Below are 22103 nucleotides of genomic sequence, written 5' to 3'. Positions count from 1 at the left end.
GTGTTTAGCATGTTGTTGTTGGAGTTGCTAAAGTTTTCTGTTTACCATGTTGTTTTGAGTTTGCAAATGTGTTTTGGGTGATGCTTTGTATGTTGTTATTTGGTTTATTGGACAATTTGGGTTTTTATTTATTTTTTTTTTGTGGTGGCTGTCAAGTAATTGCTAGCATAGGGTGTTCTGAATGTTTTTAGCATGTTGATATGTGATATGGTGTTCTGTATAAGGTAGATGCACCATAAAACTATTTTTGTAGTTTCTGTGTTTTTTTTTAAATTAAAATTGTCATTATCATTGGCATAGTTTACATGGAGCAGCTAAAGTGTGCAGTGTTGTTTTTAGCTTATTGCTATGAGATTGCTAATGTATACTAAGCTGTTGTTGTTTTTTTCTTTGTAGTTTGTACTGTAGGAAGTTCTCTTTGGGTGAGTCTTTTAAAACACTGCTCTGGGTTGTATTTAGCATGTTTAGCATGCTGTAATTGTATTGCTAATGTTTACTGTTATCGGGATGCAAATGTGTTTAGATTATTTTAAGTATGTTGTTTCTATGACAATATGAGTCCTTTTTAGCATGTTGTCAAGTCATAGCACATAGCATGTGTCCTTGATGGTTTTGGCATTTTGAATTTTGATGAAATTCTAAGTGAATTCTATGGTGTTTTGTTGTTGTGTGGTAGCTAGATTGTTGATTTTACTGTGTAGTTGTGGTTTCCAGTTCAGTTGAGGGACTTTGATAGATTCGTCCATTAATTGTTAGCATATGTTTTTCTGGATGTTTTTATCATGTTGATTTGTAATTTCCAAGTTGTTCTGTTGCTATGGGGCATAATGTGCCATAAGGTCTCATGATTGGCGTTAGCATGAGGAGGTTCTTAAGATGTGCTACTGTTTTTAGCATTTTGCTATGGTGTTGCTAAGGTTTGTTCTGTGTTATTTTGTTTGTTTCTCTTTAGTTTCTATTTAAGGAAATTCTCTGTGATATTTAGCATGTTGCTCTGAGTTTTGTTTAATACTGTATATATATATGTTCTGATAAGCATGTTGTAATGGACTCGCTAAAGTTTTCTGTTGCCATGAAGTTTATAATATGTTTTGTTAATGGTAATGCTTGTTATCATGTGGTATTTTAGTTTTTTATCCAAATCATTGGTAGTGTCGGGTGTTCTGGCAGTGTTTAGCATGAACGGCATATTTAACAAGTTGATATAGAGTCAGTAGAGCCAACAGGAAGTACTTGTCCAAGAAATGGTGAAAAAGATGATGTTTCATTTGCAAATCTCATTGTGCCACGATAAAAGCAATTCAGATATCTGATGAATCAGATATAATCTTAAGACAACGGATGCAAAGTCACTCGTTTTCCATTTATATCCTCCACCAAAGGTTTTTGTGTTGACATCTGCGATAAGAGAAGAGCGTTTCTGTCGCTAAAACGGCGTTGGATAGAATGAAGACAGCTGGCAGGGCTGGATCTTGTCGTTTGACGTACCCAGAATGCCCTCTGATGTAGATTGTGATGATAAAGGAGCTTCCAAGGACTCGTCATCTCATTTCGCATCGGTTTTGTCGCTGAAAGCTGTTGCAGGTTATTGCGTTTGTGAAGCTCATGATGACTTTGAGTCGAGCCGACAGCTTGACTGACCCTGAAAATACAGAGATGACATGCAATTCCAAACGACTCTTTAAGTCACGCTTTCCTTTATGTAAGTTACTTTTTTTCTGATGCACCTTCAGAACTTTACAGCATCAAAACAGCTTTCAGAGACAATGTTTAGAGGCATTTTGTACATATGTGGCTTCTCAAAACATCTTTCAGAAAAAAAGGAAAAATGTTTGGTAACATTTTATTCTATACTATGTGTTTTGTGAGCATATTATAGTGATAATGGTAAATTATGCATAATTGCATGAAATAACCCCAAATTCTAAACTCTATGGTTAGTAATAAATAAGCAAATATTACTTGTGTGTGCTAATATAATATAATATAATATAATATAATATAATATAATATAATATAATATAATATAATATAATATAATATAATATAATATAGAATATTTGATTTTGTACATTTTTTTTATTAAAATACAATGTTCATATAAAGTGATTTATATTGTGTTGGTACTTATTTTTGTAATTAAATAAAAATAAAACTAATTAAATATATTTACTATTTTTTTAAAACAAATAAAAAATAATACATGACTATAACAGACATATATTTTTCCAAAATTGATATTCATTTATAGTATTTATTTAACTACTTTAATTGTATTATTTTATCATGTATTTTTATTTAAACTAATATTATGTTACAATATTGATTTTTATGCTTTTATTTAGTTTTTTTATTTACACAAGTGTGTTTCCAAAGTTTCCCTCCACATTTGTCTTTAAAATCCAAGCTAAAATTACTATTTTTATTAATAAATTTATTCATGTTATTATTAAAATTATACATATTTGTATATAGTGATAATGGTAAATTATGCATAATTGCATGAAATAACCAAAAATAATAAAAGCAAAAAATAATAAAGTGGCAGAAGGTAGATTTTTCTGATGAATCTGTTGAACTGCATCCCAATCATCACAAATACTGCAGAAGAGCCATTTTGAAACCCGCATGAACCCAAGATTCTCATAGAAATCAGTCAAGTTTGGTGAAAGAAAAATCATGGTTTGGGGTTAAATTCAGTATGGGGGCGTGCAAGAGATCTGTAGAGTGGATATTAACATCAACAGCCTGAGATATCAAGATATTTGTGTTGCCCATTACATTACAAACCACAGGAAAGGGCAAATTCTTCAGCAGGATAGCGCTCCTTCTCATACTTCAGCCTCCACATCAAAGTTCCTGAAAGCAAAGGGGTAAGAAGTAAGATGAAGGAGGAGGCATTGAAGATGAATCCATAAATCTTGATGAACTCTGGGAGTCCTGCAAGAACGCTTTCTTTGCCATTCCAGATGACTTTATTAGTAAGTTATTTGAGTCACTGCAGAGATGTTTGGATGCAGTCCTCCAAGCTCATGAGACTCATACACAATATTAATTATTTTTCCACTGCACAATGACTTTATATTCTATACTGTACATTATTTCTGTTAAGTAACAAGACTTTTGTCTAAGTACCTTACTAATTAAATAATTAAAAATCAAGGCATGATGATATTTTATTTAGAAAAAATTAGCGTAATCTAGAGTCCTTTGCCTTTCATATAAGCCACTTGTAATACCAAATGATTAACTAGAAGTCAAGTTAATATTTGTTGTTCCTTAAACTTGGATAAGTGACGGGTCTTTTGTCAGGTAGTCTAGATAGATAGATAGATAGATAGATAGATAGATAGATAGATAGATAGATAGATAGATAGATAGATAGATAGATAGATGGATGGGTGGACAGACGGACGGACGGACGGACGGACGGACGGGTGGGTGGGTGGGTTGGGTGGATGGATGGATGGATGGATGGATAGATGGATAGATAATATAAGAATATAATATATTTGAGTTTTTTTCTTAATGTTTATTATGTAATCAATTTAATGTCTAATTTGTCATATAATTTCTATTTAAATCTGTTTAAAAATCCTTTTTTTATGAACAAGATGAACAAAAATTACATGATCAATAAGCCAACATGTCTTTATATGCTACTTTAATTTATAAGTGAACAATCTTTCAACTCAATTATGCAAGGTAAGCCAGTTTAATCTAATAAAACAAGCTGAATTGACTTATAAGGTTAATTCGATTCAATTTAAAAAAATGTAATTCTTATTTATTATTTATTTTTACAGTGTAGAGAGCTGTAACTGTTTGTATGCTCCTTAAATAATCAGACCTTTCCAGCGAGAAGTTTTTAGCTGCGCAAGACTCGTTCCTCATTAGCTGTGCCACATCTTATAGCAACCGAGAATGATATTTCATAATTAAGAGCTGGCAGAGGGCCCACGTCCTTCCCACTTACTCGAGAAATAAAACAATCAATATGAGCCCCACACGCGGCGTAATTGAACGAGCTGCTGCGTGTTGGGATTGATTAATCGCACAAGAGAGAGAAACATCTCTCGGCCACAATGGCTGGAGCCGTTCATCTCCAGCACTCAGACTGATGAAGCCGACCGTCTCCTGCTGCAAAAACACTGCTTCTTCACACACCTGTCTGCGTTTTATTTTGGGACTTTTTATGAAGGGTATTTTTAGTTTAACGCAAAGAAAACATATGAAGTGTTTACTTTGTCGCACTTTATCAGTTGGTTTATTCCGATTTTGTTTATAATACTTGTTTTGAAAGGCTGTTTTCTAAAAATGTGTTATCAATTTCCACTTAAGCAGCTTTACAGACACCAAACTACACTGTTTCATTGATATCTGTATTCTGCAGGGTTTTACAGAGCAATGCGTTTACATTTAAAAGTTAAAAATTGAAGATACAACACTTGTTTATTCTTATTTAATGAATTGAGAAGAAAAACTAGTTGTGCTTTATGTACAGTAATACACTGCTGCTGCACTCCTGCTGTTTGTTCAAACTACTTAGTTAAAATGAGCTGAAACAACAAAATTCCTGAGTTTTTTGGGGGACAACTTAATTTTTATGTTCAACCCACATGAATTTGTAAAAAAACTAAGAAGTTAACATTAATTCTTCATGTTGTTCCATGATTAAAATCTTAGCATTTTTTACAGTGCATGCTCTCAAAAAATGTTTGCTTATTTAAAATAAGCTAAAACCACACAATTCTTTCCCTCCCCCTTTATTTTGGACAACTTGGCTTTTGTTTTATGTTCTATCAATTCAAATCGTGAAACAAAAATTAAATCGATTTGTGTGGGATGATATGAAGGTGCGGTGAAGGTGTTTTACTGTGTAATGTATATATATATATATATATATATGTATATATATATATATATATATATATATATATATATATATATATATATATATATATTTTTTTTTTTTTTTATTATGTCACACAGATATTTTAATATAATATTTCCATTTTTATATATCTATAAAATATGTATTTACATAAAAATATAAGATGTTTTTTTTATTTCTAATTTTATTCAGAAAATGTATTAATGGGCTTAATATATTAATGGAGTTAATTAACATATTAATGTATTAATGGAGTATTATTTGACTTTTCAATTTAAATAATTAAATAATCATTTATTAGTTCTTATAATATTCAAATAAATATTTTTTATAAAAGATTTAATTATATATTATTATCGTCACCTTGAAATTATAAGGTTTTATCTGCAATCTAAAGGTTTTTTAGATATTTAGCTTCAATTTTTTTGCATTCTATTTAACAAAGAAAATATGTGGGTAACAGTTCTCTTCCACACATTAATATGACAAAGACCCTAAATGTAGTCCAAATGTAAAATATCAAACTCTTAAATTCGCAAATTGGGGTGAAAAAACAGAAAACCAAATCAACAACAGGCAAATGCAGATAGAACCTACTAATTTTAAAAAATGTATTTTCTGCTTTGAAAAAAAAATACTTTCAAAAAAAATTTTTTTCAAGAGTTCACATTTATTGTTTGATAATATTAGAAGGTTTGACATGCTGTCCCAGGAAAGAACCCTGAGCTTGGATATAATTAAGCCCAGGGCTCCTGCCTGGTCATTGAGCATGTAAGAGGGTCCAAGATCAGGTAGTTGTCAAGAGCTTCCCGTGGTAAAGGAGGAAAATGGGGAGATGGGATTAAATCGGGGGGATTCTTCACAAAATGAAGATAAGGGAGTAATGCTATTTATGGGGAGTTTCGAATGATCCGATTGGCTTACTAATGATTTGAGAGGACAGGGAATTAGTTTGTGAAACTTCACTTAATGTTTTAGAATGAATTTTTTACAAAAACAAGGCTGTGCAGATGTTAATTTTATGTAATTAATAGGGTAATCTTTATTGTTGTAATTAAGAAAAAAAAAAAAATGGAAAACAAACTTACATGTACCTGGAATTTAGACAGCTTTAGAATTTAGACTGCTGTCTTTGATAAGATCATCTATAAAATAGTCAACAGTGAGGTTTCTTCTCAATTTTCTGTGGTGCGGCATTATTTAGTCGATTCTGATTTTATGCTTCTTTCCGTTTTTTTCCACTGTTAATGGAGCAGTCCGGTGAAATGACAAAGAAAGCTGATTCCGATGCGATAAAAGCTGAAAGCTGGTTCTTGTGCGTTCATTCAAAATGCTGATTGGCTCGCGGAAGAATCTTATGGAGCTAAGCTAGAGTTCGACTTTGAAGATAAAACCTTTTTTGTTTTTTAAATAAAAAGACTTAAAATGTAAATAACTTTAAAAAGTTTGTCATAAGTTGTCATTTTATGTAAATAACTCAATTTTGACCAAGATGTCAGATACATCATAGAACTAAGATTACGATGTGTAAAATATTCTGTATTGTGAAAATTGGTGGAATTTGCTATTTTTCATGTATTTTCTTATTTATATCTGTATATTTTATATACATAATTGTTGGACCTTTTTAAACACATAATGAATAATATAGAAATATGAAAAGGTTAGCATTTAAGTAAAATATTAATATGAAATATTTTATTTATAGGATACTGTTTACATAATGAATCTGTTAACTGTGGTTAAATCTTAAAGACATTAATTTCACAACTTGCCTCAATTATAGTAAAAAAAAAAATGTTTCGTACAAATTTTTTTTAAACTTAAATAAAACATTTTTTATTTTATTTTTCTGTCTGTTCACATTATTTTCTGAATTACGGAGTGATTAAAAAAGATTACAAAAACCCTTTAAACAAATTTAATTCTGTATGTATGTATGTTAATTTGTGAATATGTGATGTATTTGAATTAAATAGGGATACGTTCATACCTAATTTGCCTGATTATATAGTACAAAAAATAGTTTTCCTTCTGGCTGTTCACATTATTTTCAGAATTATAGAGTGATTAAAAGAGATTCCCAGAATTAGTAGTAAATTTTAATATGCCAAAAATGTAAGAAAAAACATGTATGTTCGAAATATATGCACATTTGTGAATATTTAATACAATAATTCCTAATTTGCATATTCAAACATAACATTGCAGTACAAAAAAATTGTTATTCTTAATGTCATCAATTAACTGGGGAGGTATGGTGATAACTGCTACAGTAGTTCATTTTTTTAATATTCTGTTCACCTGCAGAGTCTTTAATGTTCAAGCTCTGCTGTGTAATTAAATATCCAGATTTGGATGAGGAACTGCTTGCACTCATTAAATGTCACTCACTCGCACCTTGTAAATGGCAGAAGATTATCCTGAGAATATTACGGCTGTGTAGAAAAAGAAATCACACGTTTTATCTTTCATGTGCCACTGTCATGATAATGAACTTAAAATGGTCATTTATCATATTTCATTTAGATTTATATCTTAGACTTTTATATTTTTGTTTCATTATAATATTCTGTTGTCCCAGGGACTATATCGTTTTGCTTAATTTGCTTAGTAAAATAACATTTGAATGAACAAATGCTACTTTCGAGAATATATTATTAGCAAGGTAATGTTCCATCTGAACTGTTTACTTAAAATTAAACAACATACTTATTACCTTATGACCTGTACTTATTGAACTATAAGAAGAAGCAGTCATACTAAATTTTTAAACATGTTTGTAATAGCTGACAAATGGGTATGTAATGGTGGTTGGAAAGATAGTATGTAACATTTACAAATGACAGTGTATTTTGGTGCTGAAGTGTGACCCGAAATTGAGCATTTTAATGTCATTAAATGTTTCTTTCTCTAAACATACATGACAAGATTATGTTTGTCAAAATTTTTCAAACTATTGTCATATTAGTGACAGTCGAATGAGTCTCTTCTATCCCTATTAGGGTTGTCAAAGAACCATTGATGTAATATGACAAGTGAAATTCAATTCCCTTTGTAGATTTTGTAGACTTTTTCAGTCATTCTCACATGATGAATGACAGTGAGCATTTAACATTATGTTTTCATCCAAAAAAGGGAATTAACTTCATGCACAAAACTGGGTTGTGGCATTTTAAGACCCGCCAATAAAGCAGCGTTTCCATCCAACAAGTCAAAGCAAACACAATTGTAACTTTTTGATAACAATCCTGTAGAAGTGCATAAACCGAACTATAAGCCTAAACTTAACATAGACTGTTAATGTATCCCCTAATTCTGATTAGCTGATTGGAATGTTGTTCCAGGGTCAACATAGATGTAAACCACGAACATGTACTTGGATAAATCAAGTTGGTGACAATTGAATGAGTATCTGCTATCCCTGTTAGAGTTGGGTATCAAGAACTTTTTCTATTTTAGAACCTGTTTCAAATTTCAAAGAACCAGTGATTGTCATGGTACGTTGACGAGACGGAGACAAAAAGGGTGTAAGATCTAAGTGCAGTTTAATGATGATGATGATTGTGCAGTAAAAGAAACTCCAAAATTCAAAGTAACAAAGTAGCAAACAAACAAAACAAGGAACTATGACAGATAAACTAGAACTAGACTTAAGAACTACGACAGGATACAAAATACTTTTCATAACAACATACTAAACCAAGACGACGACGAACTAACAAACAGTGGTTGAATGGCTGTGTAAATAGTCATGGAAATGAACAGGAAGCGGGGACAGCTGTGAATGGCAAATCAGTGTAAGTTATACCGGGTGTGTGCGCGTGGTATGTATGGACTTGTAGTTCTTTAACCACTGTAGTTCGCTGTGAGTTGCTGGTGAACTACAGTGGTATCTGGTGAACACAGACAGTCATGAGAGTGATTTGATACAATGAGCACATTTTCGAATTTTCGTTTATAGATTTATAGATTCCTTAACTTTTTCAGTCATTTTCACAGTATGAATGACAGTGAGCATTTAACAGTTATATCTATCTGCCAGGACCTGGATTTTTCTCTCTCTCTTTCTAATTAGGGGCAGTTGAATGGGTTACTTCCATCTATATTAGGATTGGGTAGCAAGAACTTGTTCCATTTTAGAACCCATTTTAAATTTCATAGAACCGGTGACTCGATATGATGAGCGCATTTCAATTTCATTTATAGATTCCTTTCTATCTGACAGGACCTGCAAAAATTGTTCTTTCTCTAAAAATGCCTGACAAGATTGCATTTGTCCAGATTTTTCAAACTATTGTCATATTAGTGACACTTGAATAGATATAGATTGCTTGGCTTTTTCAGTCCTTCCCACAGTGTGAATGACAGTGAGAGTTTAACAGTTGTATCTATCTGCCAGGACCTTAGGACCTTATCTCATTGTGCACATGCGAGGTTCATTACAATATGCACTATGACCGTAGAAAACGATCAAAATTTTGGTTAAAACTTGATAAACAATAAACATTTAACCTAAACATAAGTAAGTACATAAGTAACAGCAGCGCCTCACACTGTTAGCGTACAAAACACAGACAGAATTTCAGAAAGGATCCTGGAATTTTTAAAATGGCAATCACCATTACATACATTTGGGCAGCAACAGGATAACATGTTCTAGTTTATTTACTGTATTTTAATTTGAATCAGTCATTTTTTCACAATTGGAGCTGAGAATCGATAAGAAGCGAATTTGATAAGAGGAATTAAAATCAGAATCGCTAAAGTTAAAACAATACAAGACATCCTAATCGCCATATTGAGAAAGTAAATAAGGTCAACTAATAAATATAATAAGGTAATAGAAGGACAATAATCTCAGCTCAGTTGATGACTATGATCTTGCATGCTTGGGTCAATATCATTGCAATGAAGCATTCAGTTGTTCCTAAGCAAGCTTGAAATCTTCCTATCTTGAATAAATGCAGAAGAAAATCAAATCTGTCTGACAACATTGATATTTCGTCCAATAAATGTGCTACTTAGCATGTCAGGAAAGTCAGTTGACGACTTCATCTCTTTATCCGCCTCAGAACCGCGGTGGATGTATTGACAAACGCACGCGATTGACTCGCGTCGACATTCGCATCATAATACCTGCCAAAACGTCGGTGGTGTGAATGTTCATCATTGGAGCTGCTTTCGTGTCCTCGTGCATCCACATTTCACACCTTCCTATAAAATATATTTCCAAAGCAGCTGTCAGGGACACGATCAGCATGCAGGATCTTCCCAGGTACAAAACAAGCAGGCGTGGAGCGAGCAGAACCACATTAGGCATAATGTGTGAGAAAGCCACACTGAATTTTAAGATAAGTCTATGAATTATTCATGTTTCCTTAGTGAGGAGCTGCTGTGCGTGTGTGTGTGTGTGTGTGTGAGAGAGAGAGAGGTAAGAAGGCCTGGTTTGTGTTTTTCACAGATAATATCTTCCTAATATGGCATTGCTCTGAGAAAATTGGAAGAGTTTGATTCAAAGTCAATGTAGGATGTGTAATGAAGGCCTGCTTAATGTTTTTGCATAGCAATGAAACCTTATTGTTATTGATAGGATTTTCAAAGATCAGACTCCTGACCTAAAAATGATTTGGCAGACCACTCCATCCATAATGTCATTTGGTCTTGAAGATGGCGCTACAGCAGTCAAAAATGTGAAATTGCTCAAAATGTTGAAACTGTATGTTGCAGACTTATGACACCTTAATGAAATGTTCATATATATATACATATATATATATATATATATATTAGAGCTGCACAATTAATCGAAAAAAAGATCGCAATCTCGATTCGACCCCCTAGACAATCTTAATCCAGCATTTCTATGATTCTGTCAATCATATTTTCAAGTTCAGGAGAGAAGCAAAGGCGGCTGCACGAGTCTGTTAATTGTTAAACACACGTTGCTCAGTGACAGGGACACCTCCAAATGATGTTAAAAGAGTCACATGTATTTATAAGGTATAATTCACCTAAACAAATGTTAATTTCGTCTTCATATAATGCTGTATTCTCGGCCGGGAAATCACACGTGCAAACCGAAAACGTGCACATCATTTAAATAATCATATATTTTAAAGTTATGATTGCGACAAGCATTTGATATGTTTTTTTCTTTCATAGCGAACACACAGTTGCGCATGAAAATAATTGTTTACAGTGTCAGTATAACTACTCTAGCCTATATAATGTTGATATTACCAGTGAGTTAAATGGTCTAATAATGTTCTTAATGACAGATTGCAAGCATAGGGCTATGTCTCATACATAATATAACATCAGAATTATTATAAGTAAAATATAATTATTTATAGAAATAGACCTACGCATAATATTAATATTGATGTTTTACCACATGTTTAAGAGAAAACAATAATCTCATATTTAGATTTATTTTACAGAATGGTAATCTTTATTTTAAGCAAAAAAATCGTGATTCTCATTTTAGCCAGAAACGTGCAGCTCTAATATATATATATATATATATATATATATATATATATATATATATATATATATATATATATATATATATATATATCATGATATATATAATACCATCTATTAACACCAGTGAAACTTTTGTAGAACTTTAATTAAATAAATTTTTATTTATTTTGTTTTCAAGTTAAGCACAAAAGTGCCCAAAACTCATGAGTTTGTATTCTGTTGTATACTGCTGTTTTGCCATGTGATGGCTCAGTATGTGTGGTTCTATACAGCAAACAAAATGTTCAACATTTCATCTGTGGACTTTCTTTGGTAAAATACAACACACGGAAAAGCCTATGAGTGGAACAAGGTTAAGCTACAAAAAAATTATATTTTAAATATCGCATCAAATTATTGTAGAACTTGTTCCATCCATTTGCTGTTTTACACCGTTTCACTGGTATTAGTAGATGGTTAACAAATATGAACAACTGATCTGTAAAGTGTGAGTTAATATATTAGTTAAGTGTTAGTTAATAGCTTACGTATGTTATTGGGACGCTATTCTAAAGTTGCAAGTATTCCTCATTTGCTAACAATTAATAAAAAATAGCTGCAACTTTAGAATATCGTCCCAATAACATATATAAACTATTAACTGATACTTAACAAGTCTTTAGTAAGGAATTTACTAACAGCTTGTTTATGATGTTACTAATTTATTAGGTACTGTTTAGTTATAAATCATTAAAATACAGTTAACAAGTCATTTAAAACTTGTTAATGAACAGCTTGTAAGTTATCTGTTGGCTATCTATAAGGCACAGTTATAAATAATTAGCAAACTATCAACTTTTATTTAACAAGTTATTTTTAACTCATTAAGTGAAGTTTATTTATAAACAAATTTGCCTAATTATCCTATCAGACGATCCTTACCTCCAGACTTTTCTCATCTCAATACCTTCTTTTTGAAGAAACCCCCCCACCCTACCCTACTTCCCCTCCTTTCAAGCAGGCGACACGGTGGCCAGTGATTAGCACTGATGCCTCACAGCAAGAATGCCACTGGTTTAATCCACTTTAAAACCAGGCGAAGTTTTGCTCGTTCTCCCCGTGCTCGTGTGGGTTTTCCCCGGGTCCTCCGGTTTCCTCCCACAGTTCAAAAACAAGCACCCTAAACAGTTAATACAAAATAATTTTAGCCAAGCTCTGAGCACACCTCTTCTCAGCCATCCATATCTGAAACTTAGCTACAATAAGCAGGAAGGGGGATTCATTGAAATCTACCTGAGCTCAAACTCCTCTCTCGCTCTGCAACTGAAGGGAGCCCAGGGCTCGAGGATCTTATAAGCTTAAGGCTCTCTCAAGGGATAGCAAACCAAACAAGCTTTATTAAAAAATCATCAGCTAAGTGTAACTCTTGAACTAACAGTTTATTAATGGACTATCAACTAGTTTTTATGGATAGTTATTCTAAAGCGTTACAGATTTCTATTTTTTTTTTATTTTATAATTTTTTTCTGTATTCACAATGTATATTCAGATGTGCATACGAATCTCTCGCACATATAGATCCAGCATCAAAATTTCTTTACAGCAGATTAAAACAAAACTCAACTAAACATGTTTTCACTCTAAAAGCTGTTCGCTCTCTCTGTGTATTGGCTCAGACCCATTTAACAAAGCAAATACAAAACATGTCCACATAAACCAGCCGCTCAAGATCAAAATTTCCAGGACCTTTTTGACCTTCCATCGAAACCATAAACTTCAGCCTTGTGGATCTGATTTCAAGTTTCTGTAGCCACAATACATGTTTCCCCACTTCAAACCCAGGGGTGTAATATACTTGAGTAATTTGACTTGGCGGTTTATACTTGAGTCAATTACAGCTCAAACTGACTAACCATAAGTTCACATGAGTACACTTCTGAACACTTGATTGGTCATTTCAGCATCTATACCAAATTAAATTATTACTATATACTATACTAAATAGATTATATTATATACACTATATTGTAATACTAAATTATAATTTTTGTTGTTGTTGTTGTTAGTTCGATTGTCCTTTTGCTTGGTTTAAGATGTGTGTTTACAATATTACAAGTACTATATTGCTTGACGTGTTAATGACAATCAAACAAAGATACTTTTTTTATCAAAAGGCTCTTTTATTGTAAACCATTGCGATATACACCTACCGGCCACTTTATTAGGTATGCCTCCTTAGTATTGAGTTGGACCCACTTTTGCCTTCAGAACTGCCTTAATCCACTTGGCATAGATTCAACAAGGTACTGGAAATATTCATCTGAGATTTTGGTCCATATTGACATGATAGCATCACGCAGTTGCTGCAGATTTGTCGGCTGCACATCCATGATGCGAATCTCCCATTCCATCACATCCCAAAGGTGCTCTATTGGATTGAGTTCTGGTGACTGTGGAGGCCATTTGAGTACAGTGAACTCATTGTCATGTTCAAGAAACTAGTCTGAGAGGATTTGTGCGTCATGACATGGCACGTTATTTTGCTGTAAGTAGCCATCAGAAGATGTGTACACTGTGGTCATAAAGGGATGGACATGATACTTAGGTAGGCTGTGGCGTTGACACAATTATCAACTGGCACTAATAGACCCAAAGTGTGCCAAGAAAATATCCCCCACACCATCACACCACCACCAGCGGCCTGAATCATTGATACAAGGCAGGATGGATCCATGCTTTCATGCTGTTGATGCCAAATTCTGACCCTACCATCTAAATGTCGCAGTAGAAATCGAGACTCAACTGACCAGGCTACGGTTTTTCAATCTTCTGTTGCCCAATTTTGGTGAGCCTGTGTGATTTGTAGTCTCAGAACCTTCCTGTTCTTAGCTGACAGCAGTGACACCAGGTGTGCTCTTCTGCTGCTGTAGCCCATCTACCTCAAGGTTGGACATGTTGTGTGTTCAGAGATGCTCTTCTGCATACCTCGGTTGTAACAAGTGGTTATTTGAGTTATTGTTGTCATTTCTATCAGATCGAACAAGGTCATTTATCAACAAGGCATTTGCACCCACAGAACTGCCGCTCACTGGATATTTTCTCATTTTCGAACCATTCTGTGTAAACCCCAAAAGAAGTTGTGCGTGAAAATCCCAGTAGATCAGCAGTTTCCGAAATCCTCAGACTAACCCATCTGGCACCAACAACCATGCCATGTTCACAGTCTCATAAATCTCCTTTCTTCCCCATTCTGATGCGGTCATCTTAACTATGTCTACATCCAAGTTCAAGTTCATGTTCTATTTATATAGCATGTTTCCAACTGCCACAGGGCAGCACAAAGTGCTTTACGGAGAGAAAATAAACACATGGTATGAGCATAAAACAGTAAAAACAGCAATAAGCACATAATAGGAAGGAACATAGAAAAATTATCAATAAAAGAGCAAAAAAATAAAAAATAGTAATAATAATAATAAAATATTTTTTCCTAATTAAAAGATGCTACCACAGTTGACCAACACTAAACACAATAGAGAACATGACTCTCATGACATCCATAAATGTGATTGGCTGAATAGAAATTTGCTTAAATAACTAGAAGTTAAACAGGTGTACCTAATAAAGTGGCCGGTGAAAGTATATTTCACATTATCGCAATATTTTCGATGTTTTTATATTACTACGCATAAGAGAATGATTCAAAATGACAAATTCAGGATCTCCTCTCTCATTTTTATTCTCACAAGGACACTTTTGCTTCTTCAATACTTAAGTACTACTTTTACTTTACTCCTCTTTTAAACTTTTGCTCAAGTATATTTTTGGCCACAACGCTCCACTATCACCGCCCCAGTCTTTAATGGAAATCCGCTCACTTTTCCCAGCTTGAAAGCTTTTGTAGCGTCTCGCTTTGTGCTTTTCCAACCGCTTTTAAGCTACCGTCTGATGTAAAAAATCATGTTTGTTCCTGCTGTTTCTTCTTCTTTTTTCTCCGTCTTCTACTTTTTCTCTCTGGGATTGTTTACAGCCACGCAAAATAAGGATGGCAAGTAATTCAAATGGATGCTGGGATTGTTTGGTTTTTTGGCCGTACGGCGCTCGTGTTATTTGGTTATTTATGAAGCACTAATGCATCATGGATAAATAAGAGCTGGCTCTGAGTAGATTGCCGTCTACTTCAGGCTATTGGTTTGTAAGGATTTGGCCGAATGAAAGAAACATCATGGGCTCTTTGAACTCTTGAGAGGAGAGCAGGTACTTCAGATTGAGCAAAATAATATAGGCTGAAATTCATATTTTCACCATTTTAACAGTTTGGGGGAAGGGTAAATCTTGGTATTACTTTTTTTAATGGAGTTTATCTATTAAAAAAATTTAAAAAAAACTTTTATAGCACTTATTACATTTAGGTATTTTTTGGTTTTAACACACTAATATATTGTTAAAGTTCAGGATTGCTTTTTAATGTTCTGTAAACAAACATGGACACAGTTGGATTAATGGATGCTGTAAACATGCATTGCTTAAGTTGCTTCATGTTAAAATGGTCTCTGATGTTGACTAATCTAATCCTACCTTTTACTGTTTCCTATATATATTTTTTATGTGTGGTTTTGGAAATGTGATTGATTATTTACTTGATGTTATATATTTATTTATATATTTGATTTATTTACTTGTTATATTTCTATTTTTTTATATCTGATTTATTTATTTGATGTTATTTATTTATGAGTTGTTTAAAATCTCTCTTTGATCTTCTATAAAAGTTTAAATATATATATATATATATATATATATATATATATATATATATATATATATATATATATAATTTTTTGATGTAATTTGTTTATTTACTTTTTGATGTTATATTTTTATTTATATATCTGATGTAATAATTTATTTTATTTTCTTCTTTCTTAATTAATTAATTAATTGTTTATTTATTTAATAATTTAAACATTAAAGCATTCAAGACAGTTAAGTGTATTCTTATTACCTTATTAATAATTATGAAAGAAATGGTTAATTATGAAATATTTTCTTGTAAAATGTATCCTAAAATAATTGTACTTTTTATTTATTTATTTATTTATTTATTTATTTATTTATTTATTTATTTATTTATTTATTTATTTATTTATTTTTCTCTCTCCTGGGTAAAAAGTAAACCCTATGTCCTGCAGCTCAAACACTTTGACTTCCACTTACTCACTAACATTCTCCAGTCATTTCTCTCATGCAGCATTACCATTTCTGCTGATATACATACAGTATATCTCAACACTCATCTCCTTCATGTGTGTGTGTGTGTGTGTGTGTGTGTGTGTGTGTGTGTGTGTGTGTGTGTGTGTGTGTGTGTGTGTGTGTGTGTGTGTGTGTGTGTGTGTGTTTCTCTCTGTGGTGAAGTGTGTGATATGGAGGAGTTTCTGTGTGCTGACGGCCTCAACTGTGTGTCTGAGAGCTGGCTGTGTGATGGAGAGATCGACTGTCCCGACGCTTCAGACGAAGCACCAGCCATCTGTGAGTTCACTGACAACACACACTTCAGCATCACACTTCATCATTTCATTCATTTCAAACATTAATTGCTATTTACACATTTATACAATATTTATATACAATATTTTATAACTTGTTTTACAATTATTCATTTTAATAGTTTTTACGATGGTATAGTTAATGTAACTACATTTAATATGTTTTTATATATTTTTATAGATATATACAGTTGAAGTCAGAATTATTATCCCCCCTTTGAATTTTTTTTTCTTTTCCAAATATTTCCCAAATGATGTTGAACAGAGCAAAGACATTTTTACAGTATGTCTGATAATATTTTTCCTTCTGGAGAAAGTCTTATTTGTTTTATTTTGGCTAGAATAAAATAAGTTTTTATTTTTTTAAAACCCATTTTAAGGTGAAAATTATTAGCCCCTTTAAGCTAATGGATTTTTTCTGATAGTCTACAGAACAAACCATCATTACACAATAACTTTCCTAATTACCCTAACCTAACCTTAAACTAATTAACCTAGTTAAGCCTTTAAATGTCACTTTAAGCTGTATAGAAGTGTCTTTAAAAATATCTAGTCAAATATTCATGGCAAAGATAAAATAAATCTGTTTTTAGAAATGAGTTATTAAAGGTATTATGTTTAGAAATATGTTGAAAAAATCTTCTCTCTGTAATGTATAAAATGCAGATTTATTTCATTTTTATTATTATTATTTATTTATTTATTTATGTTTTAATGTTTATATACAGTGTGGGGGGAAAAGTATTCAACATGTCATGTTTTTTTATATATTTTTCTGGGGAAATATTCTAAAGAACCTGTTGACATGGGATTGAACCAGATTTTGGCAAAAAAAAAGCAAAAAAAAAAAAAAACAAAGAATACAAACATAAAAATAAAACTAAACAAAAAAGAAAAATGGTTATGTGTTATAACAATGGAATGACATAAGGATGTACTGAACTACTGAAATGTATTCAGGTCTTTATAAAAAAAAAGGCTCTTTTTGGTGACAGCAGCTTAAAGACACCTCTCATATGGAGAATGATTTTTTTTTCACAGACCTCAACAGACTTAAAATCTTCATGGTTTTGAGGGTCTTGTCTATCAAATCTGATCTTTAATTTGTATTTTATATTGGATTCAGGTCAGGTGATTGGCTGGGCCATTCTACAGCTTGATTTTCTTTCTCTGAAACCATTTGAAGTTTCCTTGGTTGTGTTTTGGATCATTGCCTTGCTGAAGTGTCCAGCCTGGTTTCACCTTCAACCTTCTGCTAATAGAGATGTTGGACTGAAGCAGCTAATGTTAATTTACACTGACAAAGGGCAGAGGGTTGCTGAGTAAATAATGAGAGATTTCAGCTGCTGTCTGGGCTTTCCATGCCTTTTTACTCCCCCTTTCTATATGTGTTCAATACTTTTTCCTGTGTCATTTAATTTGATCAAACATAACTTCATTAGTAAACGAATTAGATTTGTTTTCTTTGCATATTTGTATTTCTTTGGTTGTTATCAACATCCGGTGAAAATTTAACTGCAAATTTAACACTTATTTTCGTTATAATTGACATGTATTTGTAAGTTAAGAAAATAGAAACTTTATATTATATTATATTATATTATATTATATTATATTATATTATATTATATTATATATCAAAAAAATCTTTAAATTATTATGTATAATTTGTATTCACAGGTCTCATATTATATTTTAAAAAATATACATATCATATTTTACAAAGTGTAAATTAATATGTATTAAAACTTTATTTATTTATTTATTTATTTATTTACACATTTCCTCATTGCATTATATGATTGTAAGTGCATATTATATATAATATACACCCTCATACACATCTCATAATAATTAACTAATTAAATAAATAAATAAAAAATGCTAAACAAACAAACAAACAAGTTAATAAATAAGTAAGTAAATAAATGAGTAGGTAAATAAATAAATAAATAAATAAATAAATAAATAAATAAATAAATAAATAAATAATATGATATGATAAATTCAAAATAAGAAAATGATCACAATCTAATCAACGGTGTGTTGTTAATCTGAATATTCACACAAATAAGATTTTATTAAAACATTTTCTGCCAAGGTCCATGTCACTTTGACTGGTGCCAGTGTTTTAAAATCATGACAATCACACCTCGCATTTCACAATAAATTGTTTGGATAAAAGATGTGAGGGAGCGTTAATTGAATGAATTGTTACCTGAAGTGTTGTGCGGTTTCCACTCCTCGAATGCCTCGATTCTTTCAGGATAAAGAGACGAGAAAGCTTTTGTACGTGTGACAGGCTGAATAATTATCTTTTTTTAAAATAGTACGCATGATATGTCTTTTGAAAATCCTGCGTATGCAAGATGAAATATTCCTGGCAGGCCTTTTATGAGATCAGAGAAACTCACAGTTGAGGTCAGTTGCCTTCAGCGAAACAGGAACAAAAAAAATATATATATATATATATATATATATTTATATCTCCTTTCAGGCAATTTTAATATCACTTTTTCTGTCAGAATTTGGCAAATAAATGCTCTTTGTTCATTAATCCCGACATTCTGGCAATTACTGTGGCGATTTATAGAATTACAATGGTATTGGCTTTACTTAAAAACAAGAAAATCCAGCTCATGTTACAGGCATTTTGCTAATGCTAATGAAACCCAGCTTATTATGTTATGTTATTCAGTCGAATTCATGCTGGGAAAAGGGGCTAACTGTGTTAAAAATATTCTAGTTCATGCTAAAACATAACATTGAACAAACATTAATTGTTAAAACATGCTAGCAACAAGCTAGTTCAGTTTGAGAATAACAATCACGTGATGTTTCTTCTTTCAGTTCTCAAACATACAAACTAAAATATCTTATATAGTCTAATAATGCTAAAAAAGTGGGCTAATCATTTTATATGTTAGTTTATGCTAAAACATAACATTGAAGAAACATAAACTGTAGTTAAAAACATGCTAGCATTATGCTAGCTCCGATTGAGAAAAACGATCATGTTACAGGCATGGTTGCTGCTTGCAAACAATCTGTTAACCATGTTAGAACTATGTTAGCAACATATTATCTAATCTATAAAACAATATTGGTGACTGTGGTAGAAATAGCATGGCAATTACTGTACTGATTTATAGATTTAAAATGTTGTACACAAACTATAAAAACATTGACGTCCAGCTCACATTACATAAGTTTTGCTAATGCTAATGCTAGTAGGGGTACAAAAATAGAATTGGGATTTGGCCTTAATTAAAACTAATATATGTTACTTAGTCTAATTGATGCTAACCAGGGTAGAAATATGCTAGATCATGCTAAAACATAACATTAAACAAATATTATGTATGAAAACATGCTGAAACATGCTAGCAATGTGCTAGTTCAGATTGAGAATAACAATAACAAGACATTTCTTCCCTCTGTTCTCAATCATACAAACTAAAATGTTTAATATTTATAAGTCTAATTGATGCCAAAATGGGCAAACCATTTTATATAATATTTCATGCTAAAACATAACATTAAAAACACATTGTAACATTATAACTGTAGTTAAAACATGCTAGCAACGTGCTAGTTTAGATTGAGAATGACAATAGCGTTAAAGACATGGTAGCAACATGCTAACAATATGTTAACCAAGTTCGATCAACATAGCTAAACTGTAAAACAATATAGGTGACCGTGGAAGTAATAGCTTCGCAATTACTGTGCTGATTTATAGAATTACAATGTTGTACACATTCTATAAAAAAATTAAGTCCAGCTCACGTTAAAACTAAAATATGGTAATTAGTCTAATAATGCTAAAAAAGGGGTTAGAAATATGTTAATTCATGCTAAAACATAACATTGAACAGTTGAACATTAACTATAAAACATGCTTGAAATGTGCTAGTTTAGACTGAGAATAACAATCATGTTACGTTCCTTCCTTAAAATCTCAAACATACAAACTAAAATATTTCATTTATATATAATTATGACTAATTTATGCTAGAAAATGGGCTAATCATTTTGTATGCTAGTTCATGAAATATGCTAGCAACATGCTAGTTCAGATTGAGAACACCAATCGCATTACAGACATGGTAGCGACATGCTAACAATATGTTAACTACATTAGAATATGTTAGCAACATATTAGCAGATTTATAAAACAACAAAGGTTACTGTAATTCTATAATTCAGCACAGTAATTGCCATGCTATTTCTAACACAATGTTCTACACATTCTATAAAAGTATTGAAGTCATGTTACAGAAGTTTTGCTAATGCTAATGAAATCCAGCTTTATCAAATACTTCTTCTTCTTCCAATTCTCAAACAAACTAAAATATTTAGTCTAATTGATTATAAAAATGGGTTAGAAATATGTAGGTTCATGCTAAAATATAAGATTGAACAAAAACTATAAAAACATGCTAAATCATGCTAGCAACGTGCTAGTTCATATTGAGAATAACAATCATGTTGCATTTCTTGCTTCAGTTCTCAAACATGTCCAGCTCTTGTTAAATGAGTTTTGTTAATGCTAATGAAATCCAGCTCTTCAACTTCTTCTTCTTCTTCCTTCTTTCTCCTGTTTTCAGCCACATAAACTAAAATGTGTTATTTAGTCTAACTGATGCTAAAAAGGGCTAAACATCTAAGAAAAATGCTAGCTTATGCTAAAACATGAAAAACACATTAACTATTTAAAAACATGCTAGCAACGTGCTTGTTCAGATTGAGAATCACAGTTGTGTTACAGACATGTTAGCAACATGTGAATCGCGTTAGAACTAGCACCATGTTAGCTAATCTATAAAACAATATTGACAACTGAAATTAGTATGCTTATTCATGCTACCAAATTAATTTATGCTAACACTGTTGTCAAAATGCTCATTTAAGTTGGTTACAAAGTTTTTTTTTACATACTTTGTACAATATCCATGTAAGAATGTTTAGTAGACAAAACAGTGATACAACATATATGTTTTTATTCAATGCTAACACTGTGCTGATTCACAATAAAAATATCAATCAACAAACTAGTTTGTTAGCAAGATCAGCCATGTTACATGAATGCTAGCAACATGCTAACAGTTTGCTAATCTTGCTAAAACCATGTTTGCCAACTTATTTATAAAACAATATGTAACTCTGCTAAATGTTTTGAGCATAATTAC

The 22103-nt window shown here is 31.8% G+C and overlaps 2 protein-coding genes across 3 annotated transcripts in view; one reads left to right on the top strand and one right to left on the bottom strand.

The window, feature by feature from the left end:
• LOC147831535 (uncharacterized) overlaps positions 1-22103 on the bottom strand; it is a 600059-nt gene that overhangs the window by 197758 nt on the left and 380198 nt on the right. The window lies entirely within an intron of this gene.
• The window catches only part of lrp1ba (low density lipoprotein receptor-related protein 1Ba), a 458912-nt gene that overhangs the window by 63525 nt on the left and 373284 nt on the right, over positions 1-22103 (top strand). For both annotated transcript variants that reach the window (XM_087304094.1, XM_087304093.1), the window contains exon 2: positions 16781-16894. In XM_087304094.1, coding sequence (XP_087160220.1) covers positions 16781-16894 — 114 coding nt within the window. The remainder of the gene's footprint in view (positions 1-16780; positions 16895-22103) is intronic.

The sequence above is a fragment of the Danio rerio genome, chromosome 22 (genome assembly GCF_052040795.2).
Source record: "Danio rerio strain M-AB ecotype USA chromosome 22, GRCz13ab, whole genome shotgun sequence".
Lineage (NCBI taxonomy): Eukaryota > Metazoa > Chordata > Actinopteri > Cypriniformes > Danionidae > Danio > Danio rerio.
Note: the sequence above shows the minus strand (reverse complement) of the source record. Positions and strands in the feature narration are given on the sequence as shown.